This window comes from Astyanax mexicanus, chromosome 22 (genome assembly GCF_023375975.1).
Source record: "Astyanax mexicanus isolate ESR-SI-001 chromosome 22, AstMex3_surface, whole genome shotgun sequence".
NCBI classification, from domain to species: Eukaryota; Metazoa; Chordata; class Actinopteri; order Characiformes; family Acestrorhamphidae; genus Astyanax; species Astyanax mexicanus.
In genome coordinates, this window is record NC_064429.1 from 29996853 (window position 1) to 30016592 (window position 19740).

The 19740-nt window shown below is 39.2% G+C and overlaps 1 protein-coding gene across 1 annotated transcript in view; it reads right to left on the minus strand.

Moving 5' to 3' along the window:
* Positions 1–5050: 5050 nt before the first annotated feature.
* The window catches only part of pnpla7b (patatin-like phospholipase domain containing 7b), a 51581-nt gene continuing 36891 nt past the window's right edge, over positions 5051–19740 (minus strand). The window contains exons 29-36 of the mRNA XM_049470315.1: positions 17532–17601; positions 17316–17432; positions 15969–16117; positions 14607–14759; positions 14377–14493; positions 13273–13357; positions 12955–13091; positions 5051–7530 (exon numbers count right to left, since the gene is read on the minus strand). Of these exons, the coding sequence (XP_049326272.1) occupies positions 7456–7530; positions 12955–13091; positions 13273–13357; positions 14377–14493; positions 14607–14759; positions 15969–16117; positions 17316–17432; positions 17532–17601 (903 nt within the window). The 3' untranslated portion in view covers positions 5051–7455. The remainder of the gene's footprint in view (positions 7531–12954; positions 13092–13272; positions 13358–14376; positions 14494–14606; positions 14760–15968; positions 16118–17315; positions 17433–17531; positions 17602–19740) is intronic.

Genomic DNA, 19740 nt, shown 5'->3' on the forward strand with positions numbered 1-19740 from the left:
AAAGTTCTACAGATAAATCTAAATTAGCCTCTTTAAAACCCAAACTATGTTTTGGATTCTTCTTCAAACTTTCCAAAACTATGCTCTGGGAACCGTAAAATATTTAAAATAAAGGTTGAGAAGACATGTCAGATATTTCAATTGATGTATGTAACTTCTGGGAACATTCTGAGAACTTTTACCTTTTACCTCCCAGGACCTGGCGTCCTCATGTGTGGACATCACACATTATTTTGGGTTGTCTAGACACTACATTTTGCTCTACGAAGGCCTGGTGTCCTCTTATGAGGCCATTATACTGTCACCTAGTGGTGGCCGAAGACTTTAACACATTACAGTTTCGATTTAGTTCAGAAATTTAAATGAACAGTAAATACAGTAAATGTTTGTTTTTTTACTTTTTTGTCTTTCAAATGAGCCTTATTGCTTAAAGAGGCACAATTCTACTTTTTCTTATTTCTACTTTTGTTTTGCACGCAGGCAAAAAAAAATGCTGCTGTGTTTAGGCACAAAATATTTTAATGTTTAATGTTTTGCACGTTATCATTACTAATTGCGACTTTATTCATTGTATTCTATCAAAATATAAAACTCCTCATATGTGGACAACATTTTTCTCAGAAACTGCATCATGTAAAAAGATCATTTTAAGTTTTTACACTAATCAGGTGTCAATTAGACATAAGAGCAAAGATAAATAAAATAAAAAGCATGCCATGCAAGAGTTGCAGGTCTTAAGAGATGAAAGAGTAAACGGGAAAGATGCACATTCAGGTGACGTACTAAGAATGTTCATATAAATTTTAAAAAACATTCTGGGAACGTTAAGAAAACTGGAAAGATTCATGTGGAAGGGATATTCCAAGACAACATTCTGGGAATGTTAACTTATTGTAGCAAAAATGTTGAGGTGATGTGCTAGGGACCTTTAGGTAACTGGAGCAAAATGTTCTAGGAATATAAAGAAAACTAGGTAGATACACACAAATAAGGTTGAGATAACATGATTGAAGTGTTAAAGTAACTTTAGGAAAAAAAACCTTCTGGGAACATTCAGAACACTGAAATGTTCCAAGTTCTACACAGTTCTTGGTATGAAATGTTTTGCAAAAAAGAATAAAGTGATTAGAGTAAAGTTCAGGAAATATAAAAAACTGTGAAGATTCATGCAAATAAGATTAAGGTGGGACATGTTGGCAACATTCATAGAAGAATGTAGAAATAACATTCTAGGAATGCTAAGAACACTGGACAGATTCATGTTAGGGGAAGTTTTCAAGACAACGTTCTGGGAACGTTACATTATTGTTGCAAATACCAAAGGTTGATAGTCTGCAAGACTTTTGCAAAATTTTAGAATAACATTTTTGGAAACATTACCGAAACATGGACAGATTTACAGTGGGGGAAAGTTCCAAGACAACATTCTGGAAACTTTGAACTATTGTTAAAAATGATGTTGAGGTGATGTTTGAATGTTAATGTAACTTACGAAAAACATTTAGGGAATGTTAAGTTAACTGGACAGATTCATTTAGATGGAACGTTCCAAGAGAACATTCTGGAAACTTTGAACCATTGTTAAAAATGAGGTTGAGGTGACGTGTGAATGTTAATGTAACTTTAGAGAAACATTCAGGGAACGTTAAGTAAACGTTCCAAGACAACATTCTGCATTATTGTTGAAAATGAAGTTGAGGTGACGTGTGAATGTTAATATAACTTTAGGAAAACTTACAGGGAATGTTAAGTAAGCTGGACAGATTTGAGTTGTAGAAAGTTCCAAGAGAACATTCTGGAAACTTTGAACTATTGTTAAAAATGAGGTTGAGGTGATGTTTGAATGTTAATGTAACTTTAGAGAAACATTCAGGGAATGTTAAGTAAACTGGACAGATTTGTGTTGATAGAAATTTCCAAGAGAGCATTCTGGGAACATTGAATTATTGTTGCAAATGATTGTTACATTAACATTCACGTCACCTCAAAGAAAATAACATTAAGGAAAAACTTTACGTTAGTGGAACACTGTACCAGCTAACAAAGTTACGTTCCCACAATGTTATGCTAATGTAATGTTTATTTTTTTTATGTTATTTTCTAATTTTATTTAAGTAATTTTAGAAAAAATTGGGACAACGGATTAACGTTGAGGGAACATTCCAGGGATTGTCCTTAGAAAATAAAATCAAGAACATTAAAATAACATTAGGGGAACGTTTTGGGGAGCGTAACTTTGTTAGCTGGGACAGTGTCATCCTAATTTTTAAAAATCTAGATTAGAATGAGCTTTTTAGAAGTTTTAAACGGCCAGTGTTTTGACCCACTTTCCCCCCAGTCTATTTAACCACCATCAGCCTCAGTGTTGTGCAGACGCTATGGCCCAATGTGCTTGGGCAACTGCCCTTTTGCCGTCCTTGGCTGATATTGCCCTTCTGAGGGAGGGGAAAAAATAATATAGGCAAATATGATTTTATATATCAACAAGGTTTTCTTTATAATTCCTAATTTTGATTGAAGTTTCGTAAACAAAGTTTTCAGAGTCAATCATTCAGGTTCAGACACCTCGAGAGATAGGCAAAAGGGAGGGGCGCGGGCGTAGCGGGGGACACGCAGCGCGCTTCACTAGAAAAAAAAAAAAACGCAGCACACGACCGGGCGGCGCTTCAGCCAACTAGCAGAGATCCAAGAGTTTTAAGATGAAGTTTAAAATCAGATGTCGTGGAGTTTAGGACGTTTAGTGATCCTAAATAATCTGACAGCCACCTACTGTGCCACGTTTAAGTAGCAAAAAAAAGCCAGCTAGCTTGCAGTCAACGTTTTACATGGCTCAGGTTGTTTTGTGGGAGGCTAACCAAACTAAGTTACATGCAGCTGATAACATTTCATTATATCAAGCAAGATGAATGACGGACATAAAGCACAGGAGAGATTTTTTTTTGGGTGGGGGGGATTTCTTCAGGTAAGAGCAACTGCCCTTCAAGATTTCTATGCACGTCCCTGATCCGCCTCCATTAAGCTTGATCAGGACGGACTCAAAGCTGTGGCATTTGGGTGTGTTTGTGATGTGTTATCATACCCCCGACAGCAGCAGGTGAGAGCACTGAGCCGGGTGAGGGCGTCCTGCACGCTCGTCTTCTCTCCCTGTGGAGCTGAAACACCTCCCTGCGTTCTGCTCTGACATTTCCAGCTCCTCTGGGATATGATGATGATGATGATATCTGGGTTCTGAATTGCTCCCTCTCTCTCTTTCTTTTTTTACCTGTTCTTTTGTTCTCTGAGCAGACCTGACAGTGCACTGTTTTCTCTCTCTCGCTCTCTCCCATATATCTTCACCAGAGGTGGAAAGTAACTAATTACATTTGTTCACATTACTGTAATTGAGTAGATTTTATGAGTAACTTGTCATTTTTAAAGTAGTTTTTAAATTAGGTAATTTTACTTTTACTCAAGTACATTTTGACACAAGTAATTTACTTCATTACTTTGGAAAACTCCCCATTACTAAGTAACAAATGAAATGCTGGGGGAAAAAAACAAATTGTTTGAATAAAAAAAAATAAGCACAGCTAAACTTCTACATGCAGTGTTTATTACGGTTAGCGGGAGAGACGCTGTGTGGATCAGCTGTGTAGCCTGGGATCTGTGAGCGCGGCTCAGGGGAACCGGTGTTCTGTCGAGTAATGCTACCCATCGATATGTGCTTCTTTGCGGCACTGCGCATGCGCCCACCAACATTCTTTTTATATGATTTTTAATTATTTAAATGATAATTCCTTAAGTTTTTATTGTGAATCTGCTTGAATGTTAAAAAAAAAACATGTAAATAGCAGTTAAAGCATAGCACTGGCAAGTTAAAAAATAATAATGGTTTACGGTTTATAGTCACCTATATGATCATAACTTTTTAACAGTAAAGAAAAAAATGGATGATGGAAACCTGTGTCACTTGTTCTTAAAAAAATGTTTTATGGGCTGGTCTGAACAAGTACTGCCTAAAAAGGTCCAAGTTATTTAATTTAATAATTATTTAATTTATGATTTGTACAATTTTTTACATCAAATAATTAAAAGTAACGATGTAACTTTTACTTAAAGTAAATACTTTTTAACTTTTACTCGAGTAGATTTTTAGATGGGTACTTTTACTTGAGTAGAATTTTAGCAAAGTAAAGGTACTTTTACTTAATTACAATTTTTCAGTACTTTTTCCACCTCTGATCTTCACCTATTGCTCTTCCTCACATGCTATCTTCATTTTTTTGCATGCAATGCTTCTTCTTCTTCATCAGCTGCCTCTCTATCTAAAACAGAATGGACTTCTTCAACAGGAGAAGAGCAGAGATGCAGCAAAAGTCTAACATTAGGCCTCCTAATATGTTCATTTGTCAGAACCAGCAGTGGTGTTGCCAGGTCATATTGACCCGTCGCATGTTTTATTATCCAAAAGATAATACCTGAAAAAAATCCTTACAAGCAGTATAAATATTTAATTATTAACTCCATTACTAATTATTATTAATATAATTAATATTTAGTGCAGTGCTGTTCCTTACCTCTAACAGGTAATGGTTCAATTAGGATAATTAACTAGTTTTTCATAAGCGCGCAATTCTTCTTCAGTTGTACTAAGGGGAGGGGGGGTTGGATAAGTGGTGTTCTTCTTCAAGTGTTCACCGACGTGTGTTTCAGAACTTTCGAATCGGACAGTTCTTCGCGCCTGACACTCTGGCTGAAACTCCACCCTCTATGACTAGGTCTGCCTAACAACAGAGCGATCTATATTCTGATTGGCTCAACGAGAGTACATTATAATATACAGCCGATGGATTGGCAAGCGTGAGAAATACCATGTGTGGCGTGTGGCGTGTGAACTCGCTGAGGTGCGTGTGTCACTGGATATTAGTGATAATAAACTGTAGAATTCTGCTGATTTTACTGCTGTATCTGTGTGGTGCATGCATTTTGGATTTTTAAAAACAAGAAAATACAACTTTTTGAAGCGTTCCAGTTGACGTAAAGCACACAGAGACGTTCTTTTTTTTTTTGTCATTTTTATATTCCAGTCAAAGTCATTTGCAGCAATTCAACAAAACAGTCACATTATCTCCAGTGCTGAAAGCCCTTATGTTAGAACACTGTTAGACCAAATAAAGCAGCTTAACATAATACAGTTAAACACCAACGAGAAAATTACAATCATATCATCATGATAAACATCATCAAAACGTTAAAACTACTACTATATTATTACATTCAGTAACAAATACCAGCTAGATCAGTTCTTTATATATGTTATTTGTTCAGTAACAACCAGGAATGAAAAAAAAAAATCAAACATACAGAGCAGCTAAAATGTCAGTTTATATCAAAAAATTGCATTGAAATTGCATTGAAATGCGAGTAGAAATGTGCGTCCAGAGCACGAGGCCTCTGAGCGGGAATCGTGGCATTAATACAGTGTTACACGGTAATCATGTAGCACCTTCCTGCACCTTCCATATTGTTCACATATTGAGTCAGTATTATTAGTCCAATCTTAAAGGACTAGAACACCGAGGTGTTTATTATATAATTTATTAAATGTTTACAATAATTAAAAAGCCCTTCATGAGTTAAATCAAGTGCAACAGGGAGCAAGGAGAACAGAGGAACCCCTTTATTTTACACAAAACTTCCCATCTGCCATCTGAGACTCCATTTACACCTGGTCACTTCACGCAACTTGAGAAAAGAGGATTATATCTGGATGATTTTAAACCACATTACAAAAATACAGGTGTGAACGCACCCAAAACACATTTAAAACAAATCTTATTGAGTTTTACAAATCCGATCTCTCTCAAATCACTTCAAGAGGTGGTTTAATGGTGCTTTTATGTCTTAAAACAAACATTGCATGAAAGACGCCACCAGTCAACTCAACAATGATCTGGATCATATACAGTGTGAACAAAAAATCTTTTTTTTTTTTTTCAAATCAATTAAAGCAATTTGAGGCAGGCCATCTTTACCCATTAAACAATAGAAGAACAAAAAGAAGAGAACTGGGTACAACAGATTACTCTGGTGGTTTCTGTATCTACTGTAATTGTAGATTATTAATCCTTATTAATTAAGAGTTATACTAAAGGAATCTGCTCTTTTTGCTGCGATACAAACATGCAGGATTCTGGCAGGAAGGCAGAATTTGACACAACACCAGGAAGAGAAACACGGCAAACTAACAACATTCTACAAACCAATCAGTGTCAAGTATAGTGAGACTCCGCCCACATAGGTGATGATGACAGGATGTAGTAAAGTTCTTAGTGAGCTCAGACACTAACATACTGTGTTTTTTGCACTATAAGGTGCACTTAAAATCCTTTAAACCACGCTAAGCCCTAGCTCTTTCGCTGGTCAGTATATTTTTGGCCTGTAGCCTGCTGCTAACCCCAGCTAGCACTGCTGGAGAAGCATTAGCATTACCCGCTAACCATGCAAAATGCTAGCTCTTTTACCGTTCAGAGATGAGTATATTGGACTGTAGTCTGTGTGTTTACTGTGTTAAAACAAGCTACATGAGACAAACCGCTAGCTAATATCGCCCTGGCTTACCTGAACACTCAGGGTTCCTCAGTGTAGCACTGTTGAGCGGCACTAGCAGCTAACCGTAGCTAGCACTAGTGGAAATCTGGAAATCTAAGCTTACTGTAAATAAACGGAAGCGCTTTACTCACCCAAATAAATAGTTTTCAGGTCTGAAACCTGTGTAGATTAATATCCAACACTCGTTTAAATAGAAAATCTTTTCATATGTACAGTTTAGTTTACTTAGCTTAGCTTTGGGTGAATTAGAAGAAAAACATGGTGAAGTCCCTGTTCCTTACTAGTGTCACATAATGCGTCTTATAATTCGGTACACTCTTTAGTGTGAAAAATACAGTGACTAAATGTACACAAATGTAACAAACAATTAAATCCTGGTTTATCAGTGTAAACGCATCCGTCTTTCCAGCACGCAAAGTCGGCAAACAAAACTCTTCCCAGTGTAACCAAACCACCAGTAATAACTGCTGAGCAACCACCAAATTTGCATATTCCCTCCCACACGTCGATCAGATTTTAGTCTTACTAAATAAAGGTGCATTTAAATGACCAAGTGTAAATGCATATGTGGTTCAAACCCCCAAAATCTTACTAGAATACAATCTAGATGTTAAATCACATGAAGTGAACAGGTGTAAACAGGGTCTGAAACTGGTTTGTTATTCTAAAACCCTCCATACTCTCTTCCGGGTCCTCCATACTCTGTTCCCTGCACTCACTGAAATAATGTTAAAACTCCAAACATCATGTAACTTTCACATATTTGTTCCAACGCGATGTACGAGAGAGAGAGACTACATTCATCCTGTATAGAAGCAGCAACTGGTGTTTTCAGACTATGTCCAAAAGTACAGGAACCTTCTCTCAGTGATTGCTGTGTCTCGCATGGTTGGTTTTATGGTTTCGTCTTCGTTGTCTTGTCATCTTGATTTCTTCATCCTGTGTAATAAAAAAAAAATATATATATATATATTCAACTTCCCTTGAGAAGTTATACACAGATTGTCTAACCTTATCAATTGAATTATTAGCTCCACTGATCATATAGGACCGTTTGTAGTTCTATAATAATTACAGACTGTAGTTCTGTATCTGTTTCTCTGCATACTTCATTAATATCCTCCTTTCACCATGTTGTTCTTCAAATGATCAGGAATCCACAGAAGAGAAAAAAAACACCACACAGCTGATATTGTTACTCTCAAAACTGCGTGCCAAAAATGTGGTGGTGTATGAGGTATTAGCGTGTGTTGTGCTGTTATGTGTGGGTCAGATGCAGCAGTGCTGCTGGAGTTTTTAAACACTCCTCTCTATTAGACACTCCTTCCTATAGCTGCTCTATCTTGTAGATAAAGTAAAATCAGAGACGGAAGCCCACAGTGTTGGCCCACAAGACGCTTGGTGTTCAGTCCAGAAGTGACACTGAGGTGTTTAAAAACTCCAGCAGCCCTGCTGTGGTTGATCTGCTCATCCCATCACTCGTACCTACTTGGTTCTTTTCACCAAAAAAAGTCATGGGACACTACAGTAGTTCATGTCCTATAACATGTGCCATGTCAGAGTATACTGATAAATCAATCACACTTTTGCTGTTGCAAATTAGAGCCGCAACGATTAGTCGGCGTAATCGACAACGTCGACTATAAAAAAACACACAAGAGAAAAAAGGGGCAAGAGAGGAGAACACAAACACATAGTGAGAGAGTGACAAATCCTGAGCATCCTGATTGGCCTCTCCTCATGCTAAGTTGGCCAATGAGGTTTCAGTATGGGTGTAATAGCAGCGCCGTGTCCATTAAACACAAAGAAACACATTTTAATCCACACTAAACTCTTTACTATAGTCTTTACTAGTTCTGTTTGCTTTGCAGTTTAAACACTGATTTCTATATTAACTATATTATCTGTGGTGAGTTAAATTACTGCAGAGAGCTGCTGAGGTGAATTTAAACAGGCTTCACTCCTTTATTAACATCACTAACAGTGGTTAAACTAACATTAGCTGAATAAGTGTTAGAAAGATACTGTACTCTGTCCACTCCGTTAAAATTAAGGAAAATGTGTTATAGTAAAAAAAAACAAAAAAAAAACACTATTTTCAGGATAGGAAAAACATTTTTACAATAAAAAAAATACAATAAAATACAAAAGTATCCTAAAATCTCTCATCCAGACTGTGTAAATGTTCCTTATAATATACTTTTATATAATTCTTTTTTTTTATATAGGTACGTCAACCTATCAAAATGTTTTGCAAAACTGGTCTTGGGGCCTACATGTTAAGCTGTCCTCAACAGTAGGAAGTACAAATTGTGGGCATGACAAAAAAAAGAATCGAGACTAATCGAACAAATAATCGCCAGATTAGTCAACTACTAAATTAGCCATTAGTTGCAGCCCTATTTCAAATATGGCTAGTGTACCCCCAAGTGGTTGAATATTCACTTTTTCTGCACTTGTACCCTCTATTACAGGGGTGTCCAAACTTTTTTTGTTGGGGGCCAGAAGGAGAATTATATTTGAAGTCACGGGCCACAGACTCTGTAATAAAACAAATAATGAAATATACCACTTTAAATAATACTTTTTCCTGATTACTTTCATTTATACACCATTTTACTTGACTTACTATCTTTATCTATCTTTGACAGTGTTGTGTAAACTAAGATTTTTCAAATTGATGTGTCATTTTATGATGTCTCTTAATATTAAACTCCTTAATTACGGCAACTTTTAGACTCATTTGCCCTTTTTCTGCGCTAGAAATGCGCACCCTCTCCGCTTTTAGACTCTTTGGCCTGTTTCTGACACCTAGCGTTCAAACTTTGAATCTCACATTATAAAAACCTGTTTAACAGCGGGCCAACTTTCATTCTATTTCTAAAATACCTCACGGGCCGCTACAAAAAAGGAAATGGGCCGCAAATGGCCCGCGGGCCGTAGTTTGGACACCCCTGCTCTATTACATAGCATTACCTCTCAATCCTGACACAGAAAAGCTCCTGATTGGCTCCTTTTTACTTTTTAATCCGCGCCTCCACGTGCTTTTTATTATCTGTCGTATGTACACCTTTTCTACAACAGGTGTTAAAAGAGGGGGACACTCGATACTGAGAGCGGATGTACTCTTTAAAATTCATATCAAATGATAAACAAACATTCAACCCTTCACTTTGATCTTCATCAAACAACTCCACTTTCAAGTGCAAATGCAAATACAGTGAAGTGCTTTTGTTACTGTCAGGAAGCTTTTCTCATATTTGTTTGTGGTATAGAATGGTACATCCTGGGCTTTTATGTAGATTTACATGAATGTATTTGCATGCATTTTTCTGTTCTGTTAGTAACCTCTGAATGTGGAATGGTTGCCTTTGCTTTAAAATGTGAACAAACTACAACTCTAATTCCGAAATAAATACTAATAAAAAACTCAATGCAATGATTAGCAAATCTCATTGATCTGTGTAGGGGTTTCGGAACATGGGCAGAAAGCAATGTCTTAAAACACAGCTCACCATGCAATTCACAAATGCAGGTTAAAACTGCATCATCCAAAGAAGATGTCATATATTTACACCATCCAGAAATGGCACCGTCTGTAGTAGGGGTGCAGGAAAAAAATAATTTCGAGCTCCAATCGCGATTGTAACATTAAACAATTCTCATTTTCAAAAATTAGATTTTTTTGGGTAAAGCTACTGTCGCGCGGAGCTCTTTAACTGTTCTGCGGAGCTCTTTAACTGTCCTGCAGAGCTCTTTAACGGTTAAAAAGCTCAGCAGGACAGTATGAGCTCCGTGCGACAGTAGGTGACCTCCGCGGTACAGTTAAAAAGCTTGGCGGTACATTTAAAAAGCTCCACGGTACAGTAGGTGAGCTCCGCGGTACAGTTAAAAAGCTCCGTGGTACCGTTAAAAAGCTCAGCGGTACAGTATGTGAGCTTAGCGGTACAGTTAAGAAAGCTCTGTGCGACAATAGGTGAGCTCCGCGGTACAGTAGGTGAGCTCCATGGTACAGTCAAAGAGTTCCGCAGTACAGTAGGTGAGCTCCGCGGTACAGTTAAAAAGCTCCGCAGTACAGTAGGTGAGCTCCACGGTACAGTCAAAGAGCTCCGCGGTACAGTAGGTGAGCTCTGCGGTACAGTTAAAAAGCTCCGCAGTACAGTAGGTGAGCTCCGTGGTACAGTCAAAGAGCTCCGCGGTACAGTAGGTGAGCTCCACGGTACAGTCAAAGAGCTCCGCGGTACAGTAGGTGAGCTCCGCGGTACAGTTAAAGATCTCTGTGGTACAGTTAAAAAGCTCCGCAGTACAGTAGGTGAGCTCCGCAAGACAGTATGAGCTCCATAGTACAGTTAAAGAGCTCCACGTGACAAAAGGTGAGCTCCGCGGTACAGGTAAAAAGCTTGGCGGTTCATTTAAAAAGCTCCACGGTACAGTAGGTGAGCTCCGCGGTACCGTTAAAAAGCTCAGCGGTACAGTAGGTGAGCTCCGCGGTACAGTTAAAAAGCTCCGTGGTACAGTTAAAAAGCTCAGCGGTACAGTATGTGAGCTTAGCGGTACAGTTAAAAAAGCTCTGTGCAACAATAGGTGAGGTCCGCGGTACAGTTAAAAAGCTCCGCAGTACAGTAGGTGAGCTCCGCGTTACAGTCAAAGAGCTCCGCGGTACAGTAGGTGGTGAGCTCCACGGTACAGTCAAAGAGCTCCGCGGTACAGTAGGTGGTGAGCTCCGCGGTACAGTCAAAGAGCTCCGCGGTACAGTAGGTGAGCTCTGCGGTACAGTTAAAGATCTCTGCGGTACAGTTAAAGAGCTCCGCGGTACAGTTAAAGAGCTCCGCGGTACAGTTAAAGAGCTCCGCGGTACAGTTAAAGAGCTCCGTGGTACAGTAGGTGAGCTCCGCAAGACAGTATGAGCTCCATAATACAGTTAAAGAGCTCCACGCGACAAAAGGTGAGCTCCGTGGTACAGGTAAAAAGCTCCGCACGACAGTAGGTGAGCTCTGTGGTACAGGTAAAAAGCTCCGCGCGACAGTAGGTGAGCTCTGTGGTACAGGTAAAAAGCTCCGGGAGACAGTAGGTGAGCTCTGTGGTACAGGTAAAAAGCTCCGGGAGACAGCAGGTGAGCTCTGTGGTACAGGTAAAAAGCTCCGGGAGACAGTAGGTGAGCTCTGTGGTACAGGTAAAAAGCTCCGGGAGACAGCAGGTGAGCTCTGTGGTACAGGTAAAAAGCTCCGGGAGACAGTAGGTGAGCTCTGTGGTACAGGTAAAAAGCTCCGGGAGACAGCAGGTGAGCTCTGTGGTACAGGTAAAAAGCTCCGGGAGACAGTAGGTGAGCTCTGTGGTACAGGTAAAAAGCTCCGGGAGACAGCAGGTGAGCTCTGTGGTACAGGTAAAAAGCTCCGGGAGACAGTAGGTGAGCTCTGTGGTACAGGTAAAAAGCTCCGGGAGACAGCAGGTGAGCTCTGTGGTACAGGTAAAAAGCTCCGGGAGACAGCAGGTGAGCTCTGTGGTACAGGTAAAAAGCTCCGGGAGACAGCAGGTGAGCTCTGTGGTACAGGTAAAAAGCTCCGGGAGACAGTAGGTGAGCTCTGTGGTACAGGTAAAAAGCTCCGGGAGACAGTAGGTGAGCTCTGTGGTACAGGTAAAAAGCTCCGGGAGACAGTAGGTGAGCTCTGTGGTACAGGTAAAAAGCTCCGGGAGACAGCAGGTGAGCTCTGTGGTACAGGTAAAAAGCTCCGGGAGACAGCAGGTGAGCTCTGTGGTACAGGTAAAAAGCTCCGGGAGACAGCAGGTGAGCTCTGTGGTACAGGTAAAAAGCTCCGCGAGACAGTAGGTGAGCTCCGCGGAGATTCACAGCCCTAGTCTGTGCTGTGTTCACTACTTGTAGCCGTTACCACTTGTACATCTGTGCTGTAGGGAAATTACCTCTTTGAACCATCCCCTGGCTCAAAAACAGCATTCACACTTGACCAAATGCACCAAAATTGCAGTTTTTTGTACTAAGTTTTGTGACTGTGGGATCCAGTGTCCAATATTTATGGCAGAAGTGACTTAGGAACTGAAATCACCAAATCGCTGCCAGTTTGGTGATTTGTCCCTCCCTGTTTTAAAATCAGCAATCAGTGTGGAGAAAGAACATTTATTGACAGCGATTTTAGCCAATGTACATAGGATCCAACTTTTTGTTATCAGCACAAAGATCAAAAGCATGCATTTTTGAAGATATGGGTTAGATTTAGTGCCTAGGTTGAGCATCCCGACTTTAGTTTGGTTAATTTTTTTGTTTTGTCCTCAATTTTATGTGCCAGGACTGAAAATAGAGTGTAAATAGACAATGACAAACTGTCACGATCTACAAATTAATCGTACTGTATCTGCAGTGTCTCCCGTCTCCTCCTCCTCCTCTTCCTCCTCAGTGTGCTCCTCATGGTCACTGCTGGCGTTGGACAGCTCGAAGTCTGACAGCACCACGTCCTCGTCGTAGTCCGTCTGGTACTCGGACTCCTCTGTGAGAGATGGAGGACAGAGAGAGAGCACGGACACTGAGGGACAGTTTTACAGACAGGGTCTAATACTAGGCTTAATCTTTGTCCTGGATACTAAGTGTCTCTGTGTGGTTATGAAGAGCAGGAATGAACACAGGCTCTGAACGTCTGAATGTGGGAGTGAGCTAAATCTATTACTCACCGTCCACGATGGCCTGCTTCACCGGTTCTATCCGGGACACTATCTCGGCCAGGTCCGTAAAGGAGGCGTTGGGACAGGTCACCACCTGCACAGCAGCATCGACAGTAACAGGTCTTTATAGAACAAAACGTCTTTTACATGGTGTGAAACTAACGAATTGTACCAAAGGAATTTAAAATGCTACATTAAGAGAAGCTATGCAGGTTTTGCTAAATTAAATCTTTTTTTTTTTTTGCAAATTTTTATATTTACAGGTGAATTTCAAAACATTTGAATATAATTAAAGGTTAATTAAAAGTTACTTTATTTCAGTAATTCGGTTTAAAATTTGATATAATATAATATATATATATATATATTACACTGATGTATCACACACAGAGCCAAACCCAAAAATTTGTGTCTCAAAAAATTTAAATATTATATTAGACCAAATTATATTAGACCAATTGATACTTTTGGCATGGTGGCCATTGTGCCAAGTCCTGCTGGAAAATGAAATCTAACCGCATCTCCATAAAAGTTGTCAGCAGAGAGAGAGAGAGTCATGTCCATGTGCTGGTGTTGGTCCACTGTGTTATATCAAGTCCAAAGTCAGTGCAGTGTTTTCCCAGAAAAAAAACTTTTATGGAGATGTGAATTTCATTTTCCAGCAGGACTTGGCACACTGCCCACACTGCTAAAAGTACCAATTGGTCTTATTTAATATTCTAATTTTCTGAGATAATGATTTTTGGGGTTTTATTGGTTGTAATCCATAATCATCAACAATAAAAGAAATAAACGCTTAAAATAGATCACTCTGTGTAATACATCTATATTATATAATATAATATATTAATTTCCTATTTTGAACTGCATTACTGAAAAAAGTTACTTTTTAATGAGATGCACCTGTACATGTTTTTTTTTAATGTGCATTTAGAAATTTTGCAACAATTTGGTGGAGGGAAATCCTATTTATGTATCACTTTTTCTTCACAATGAATCTACTCACTCACTAGTACTTGCAATGCTTCCTGCATAAGAAGGGTAAAGACGGGTACATGCCTTGGGCCAAAGAGCCTCTTAGAACCAAAACGAAAAGGATATAAAAATACTGACATTGTTGCCCTTGCTCCTGTGGAACTCCTCTTGGTGTCGATCTTTCAGCATTTTCTCCACCACGCCGCTGCGGCACCATACATCAAACACCGTCTTTCCATGTTGATAGCCCACATCCTGTAAGAGACGGGAATAATAAATAAATTAATGAATAAAAAAAATCAGAGGTACCAAGAGTCAAAGTCAGAGTTAAAACACTTGACCCGGCCGAGGAAGAAAAGACCACTCACAGCGATTTCATCAAACTTGCCAAAGTCCAGCGTGCCAAAGCGATCGATGGAGGGCCGGATGTACTCGCAGTAGTCGCTGTCCTTGACCGACTCGAGCTGACGAACGCAGCACACGTATGCCAGCCGGGTCTGGATCTCCGCCATGTTCAGGACCTGTACAGCAGGTATTCCAGTTACAAATCGCTTCACTTATCCACACACTCATTCTGCAGATTAGTGGACATCCACTAACACCCACGGCCCACACTCCACACCCTACCCAGCTGTTTTTGTTTATTCGCTTGACTGAGGCCCCATCCACATGAATCTGGATATGGTTAAAACTATATCCAGATTCTACCTTTTTGTCCTTCGGGCGGCACAAAAACAGCGTTTTTTTGCTGCCCTGCTGAGAACAACAGGTTTAATGTTCAGTAAAAAACAAGTATTTGTGTTAAGTGAAATCAAGAAAGACCATATTTTTATTTTTTATAAAAACAATTATTTATGTTGATTATTCAGGTCTTTTATTTTTATTTAAAAAACTTTTTTCAGGAAATAGTTCAACTTTAAATGTCTAGAGATACATTGTTGCTGTTAAAAATGCATTTTCCAATAAAGGGAGTATTGGCAAAACTGGTTATAATGTTTATGTTAAGGTGGTGGGGGGTGGTGTCTGCAGCTGCTTAAAGTAACTAATAAAGTAACTTGTAAAGTAACTTAGTTACTTTATGGATTACTTACTTTTAAAAGTAACTAAGTTACTTTTTAAAGGAGTAATCAGTAATCAGATTACTTTTTCAAAGTAACTATACCATCACTGGTCATGAGTCTGCTTTTTATTTACATTAGCTTAGCCTGATCAGAATGAGCCTAAAACATAAAAATTGCGTGGATTGGTTCTGTTCTCTCTGAGATTTGCAAATTAATAACATGTTTACAGCTTAATTTAATGTCATTCTTTACTGTTAACTGACACAGCAGAAGCACCAAAATGCTCTGTGTGCAGTTTTTTCTGATCCTCCTATCTGGAGGTACAATCCTTACCATAAACTAAGATTCTGGACCAGGTCTGGACCAACAAGCACCTGGTGGAACAATTGTGAAACTAATGTAGTTACTGAGAAGTGGCGAGAAAACTTCTGAATGTCTATTCCAATATTTTTAAAAAACGCTGCTCATGTGAACATATATATTTAAAAAAATGGAGACAAAAACTATCCGGGTTCATGTGGACAGTGCCAGAGTCTAAACACTACAAACCAGTGCCAGCTTCGCCCGCTGGCAGCTCCTTTACCCCTCAGTGCGTCTCGCTGATTTAGGCCTCGGTTCTAAAATATAAAATGCATTATTAATCCAATGGGCCGCATCCAGCGCTCTAACCTTCACTCTCTCTGCCAGAGGATTCAGACGCTTCCACAGCAGCCACCACCCGGACAGAGAGTCCCCGTAGTTGGTGAGGTTGGTCTCGTCCTGGCTGCCCACGTCAATGGCAATCACCACCTTGGCGCCCATCGAGCGAGCGACGTCAGCTAGGGGCATGAGGACAAAACGCACAAGGTTGTAGGGTGTTGAGCTGAGGCACCCCAAACATACTCTCCAGTGCACACCTTGATTTAGATTAGTTTAGATTGATAGTTTCGCCAAAAATGTACACAATTCCTACAGTTTTCCCCTTCTCCCAAATGTAGTCAACTAGCAATGAACTGGATAGTTTGTAGTGGAGCTACAATCATTCTAATGTAGCTTTTTTGTTTTGTAGTGTAACTGATGTTGTTCCTTTAAAGCTCCACTAGGTAGGATTGAGATTTTGTGCTCGTGGGCTCCCCCTACAGTTGCAGAGTGTAATAAATGTTTCAGGCGGATTAGTTTCTCTTTCTCGTTTTCTGGCTTTCACAGACATATTCGGTCTCTTTCCAGCTTCTGCCAGAGTGTCTATATGTTAGTTTGTAAAGAATTGGCCACCTTAAATACCTTTTCTCATGATTGGATACACCTGGCTATGAAGTTCAAAGCTCAATGAGGTTACCAAACCAATTTTGTGCTTCAGTAAGTCAGTAAAAAGTAGTTAGGAGTTTTCAAATCAATAAAATGATAAGGGTGCCCATACTTTTGCACCGGTCAAATTTTTTTGGTTTAATGCATATTGCACATTTTCTGTTAGTACAATAAACCTCATTTCAATCCTGAAATATTACTGTGTCCATCAGTTATTAGATATATCAAACTGAAATGGCTGTTGCAAACACCCAAATATTTAGAACTAAAAATGATTAAGATTAATAGGGGTGCCCAAACTTTTTCATATGACTGTAGTGCAGACATGGACAATAAAACCAAAATTCAACTAAAACTATGACCAAAATTGATTATAGTAAAATGAATCTGACACACAATTTTTTTTTCAGATCCTGAGAGCTTCATTTTGTAGAGCTAAATTACAGAATTAACTCTGAGCTGATGAATTTGTTAGCTCATAATAGATTTTCTCTATCGATAGAAGAGAACTGAAGCACAAAGATTTGTAGACCAAATTTCCATGACTTTTCCAAAACTTTCTGGGTATTTTTATTTTCCAAAACTTATCCAGGCCTGAAAATTGCTATTTTCAATTTCCATGACTTTTCCAAGTGTTTCGTGACCGTACAAACCCTTAGTAAAGGATTTAGCTTTACACAGCCTTTAGGATCAGTCAGTAATATTAATATTAATGTGTAGAGATGATCCTACCAGGCAGGTTGTTGATGTATCCACCGTCCATGAGTAAATGCCCATCTTTTGGATCACAGAGGGGAGGCAAGTAGCCTGAGAGAGACATGCTGGCACGAACGTACCTCCACAGAGAACCTGAGGAACCAAAAAAAAAAAAAACATCATTAGGCTTCTGTTCAAGTCCCACACAGATAAATCTGAAGAAACAGAAGGATTTGGACGGAAACAGCTAACCATCAGTGTGTACTCTCATGGAGGAGGCAGTGATGTCTGTGGTGATGTTAAAATAAGGAAGCCAGAGGTCCTGAAATAGAGAAAAGAAAAGATCTTACACAGGAACAGAGTGTAAAAAAATAAAGAAAATGCATTATTTATTATCCAATAGATACTCTTTGACAATTTCTTGAACATGATCAGTCTTTAGGTCTTACCACAAGAGGGCGTAAAATTGCTTCACCTGCTATTCCATACAGCTATCAGAGGCTACGTTTGGGTAGTGTACCTCCTGGTGAGAGATTGTTAACGGATAGACATGCCTCTAGAATGCTCTCAAAGGCACTTTCCCCAGCTTATAGTCCATAATGCTCACCTTCTCAAAGTAAGAGAGAAGCAGGATGGTTGTTTCAACAAATTACTAAATTACACGCCATCTAGGCCACCCATTATTCACCATCATCATCATCATCATTCTCATTTACAGTACTGTCATTAAGGAGAAACTTGGACTGTTTGTACAGACTGGAACCATATTGTCTTTAGTGATGAATCCAGGTTCTTGATCTGAGCATTGTCAAATCCATCATTATGGAGGCCTTGAGGTGAGCACTTTAATCCTGCCTCCTGTGACATGAAGTGAGACACTGCCCCAGCTGCTGGTGTAATGGGGTAGCAATCGCATAATGATCAAAGTCAGTTACCCCAAGTAGTGATTCGAGGGACACTGAACAGCTGAGCGATATATGAACCACATTTTTCATAAAAAAAACATGTTTTTTTTAATGTTTCACTACTTTGTTACTTTTGAAAGACCAATATAAAAAAAAACATTAGTTCTTTGCATTGCAAATTGCGATTTTGTTTTAGTTTTAGTTTTTGCAGGGGGTCGTTGTTGCAAATATGTGAGATGAACCATTTTCATATGATATGTTGATTACACTAATTAAAGCAAGCAGAAGACTTTTCATACTGAAAAAATACTTTTAACTATTTTTCCAAGATCTTTAAACTTAAAAAAAGGGGTCAATTTTACCCGTAACATAACAGGAGGGTTAAACATATATTTTGGGTGTGTTTCTTTTGTGTTAATGAGTGTACAAGGAGCTTTTTATAGAATCCTGGTGGGCTTAGAAAGTCCACCCCAGCTTAAGTGGGCATTCAGGGACTAACTTTCAAATTACTGTCAGACTATTAATTATTATCAGGCTATTAATTCCTTTAATTTTCCAGAAATTAAGAGTGTGCCTTATGATCCGGTGCGGATTATGTATGAATTCAACCAGTCAGGTATTATTGAGCAGTAAAGCCACTTCGCTGAAGTACAGCATTATACAGGAGTTTCAGTGAAGTTTATCCAGTGCTAAGGCTGAGTGCAGAGGCATTAGCATTAGCTGCTAACCACAGTGCTATCTTCTTCCCGTTCAAAAGGTGAGTATATTGGACTGTAGTTTGCGTGTTTGTGTTAAAACAAGCTACGTGGGACAAACCGCTAGCTGATAGCGCCCTGTCTTACCGGACCACTCTTGGTTCCTTAGTATAGCGCTGTCGAGCAACATTTACTACCACTAACCATGGGTAGTTAACGCTGCTAACTGTGGCTAGCTAGTACTAATAGTCATGGCTGGCTAGCGATTCTAACCACTACCCTTGAAAGGGAAGCACTTTACTCATCCAAATAAACAGTTTTCAGAAAAGAAATTTGTGTAGATTAACATCCAGTGCTTGTTTCACTTTAGGAGAAAAGGGATTTTTTTTAAGAACTACAGTTTTATTTACTTAGGTGCCCCCTAGCAGTGACACCTGCTGAATTAGAAGGGAAATATGGAGACACCCTTGTTCCTTACTAGTGTTGCATAATGCGCCTTATTATCCGGTGGGTATTATGTATGAAAATAGACCAGAAAATAGACATTTATTGATAGTGCACCTTATAATCCTGCAGCCTTATAAGCAAGCAAAAACAGGTAAGAAAGAAAATGAGAGTTATGGGCATGTCACGACTAAGCTTTTACAATTTAATTAAGAATCCTGTCATTATTACAGGTCCTGGCTTTGTCCACAGAGAGCCCTCTCCCTCAGCTACACTGCAAGAAACACTCCGCAAGTGACTGATATGTTTGATCTAAGGAACATTACATATCTAAAAGATGGATTATTGTTTTTATTGTACTGATTTTGTATTGCGGCCATTTGTTTTCTTTATATCTTTTATTATCGTACATAATGT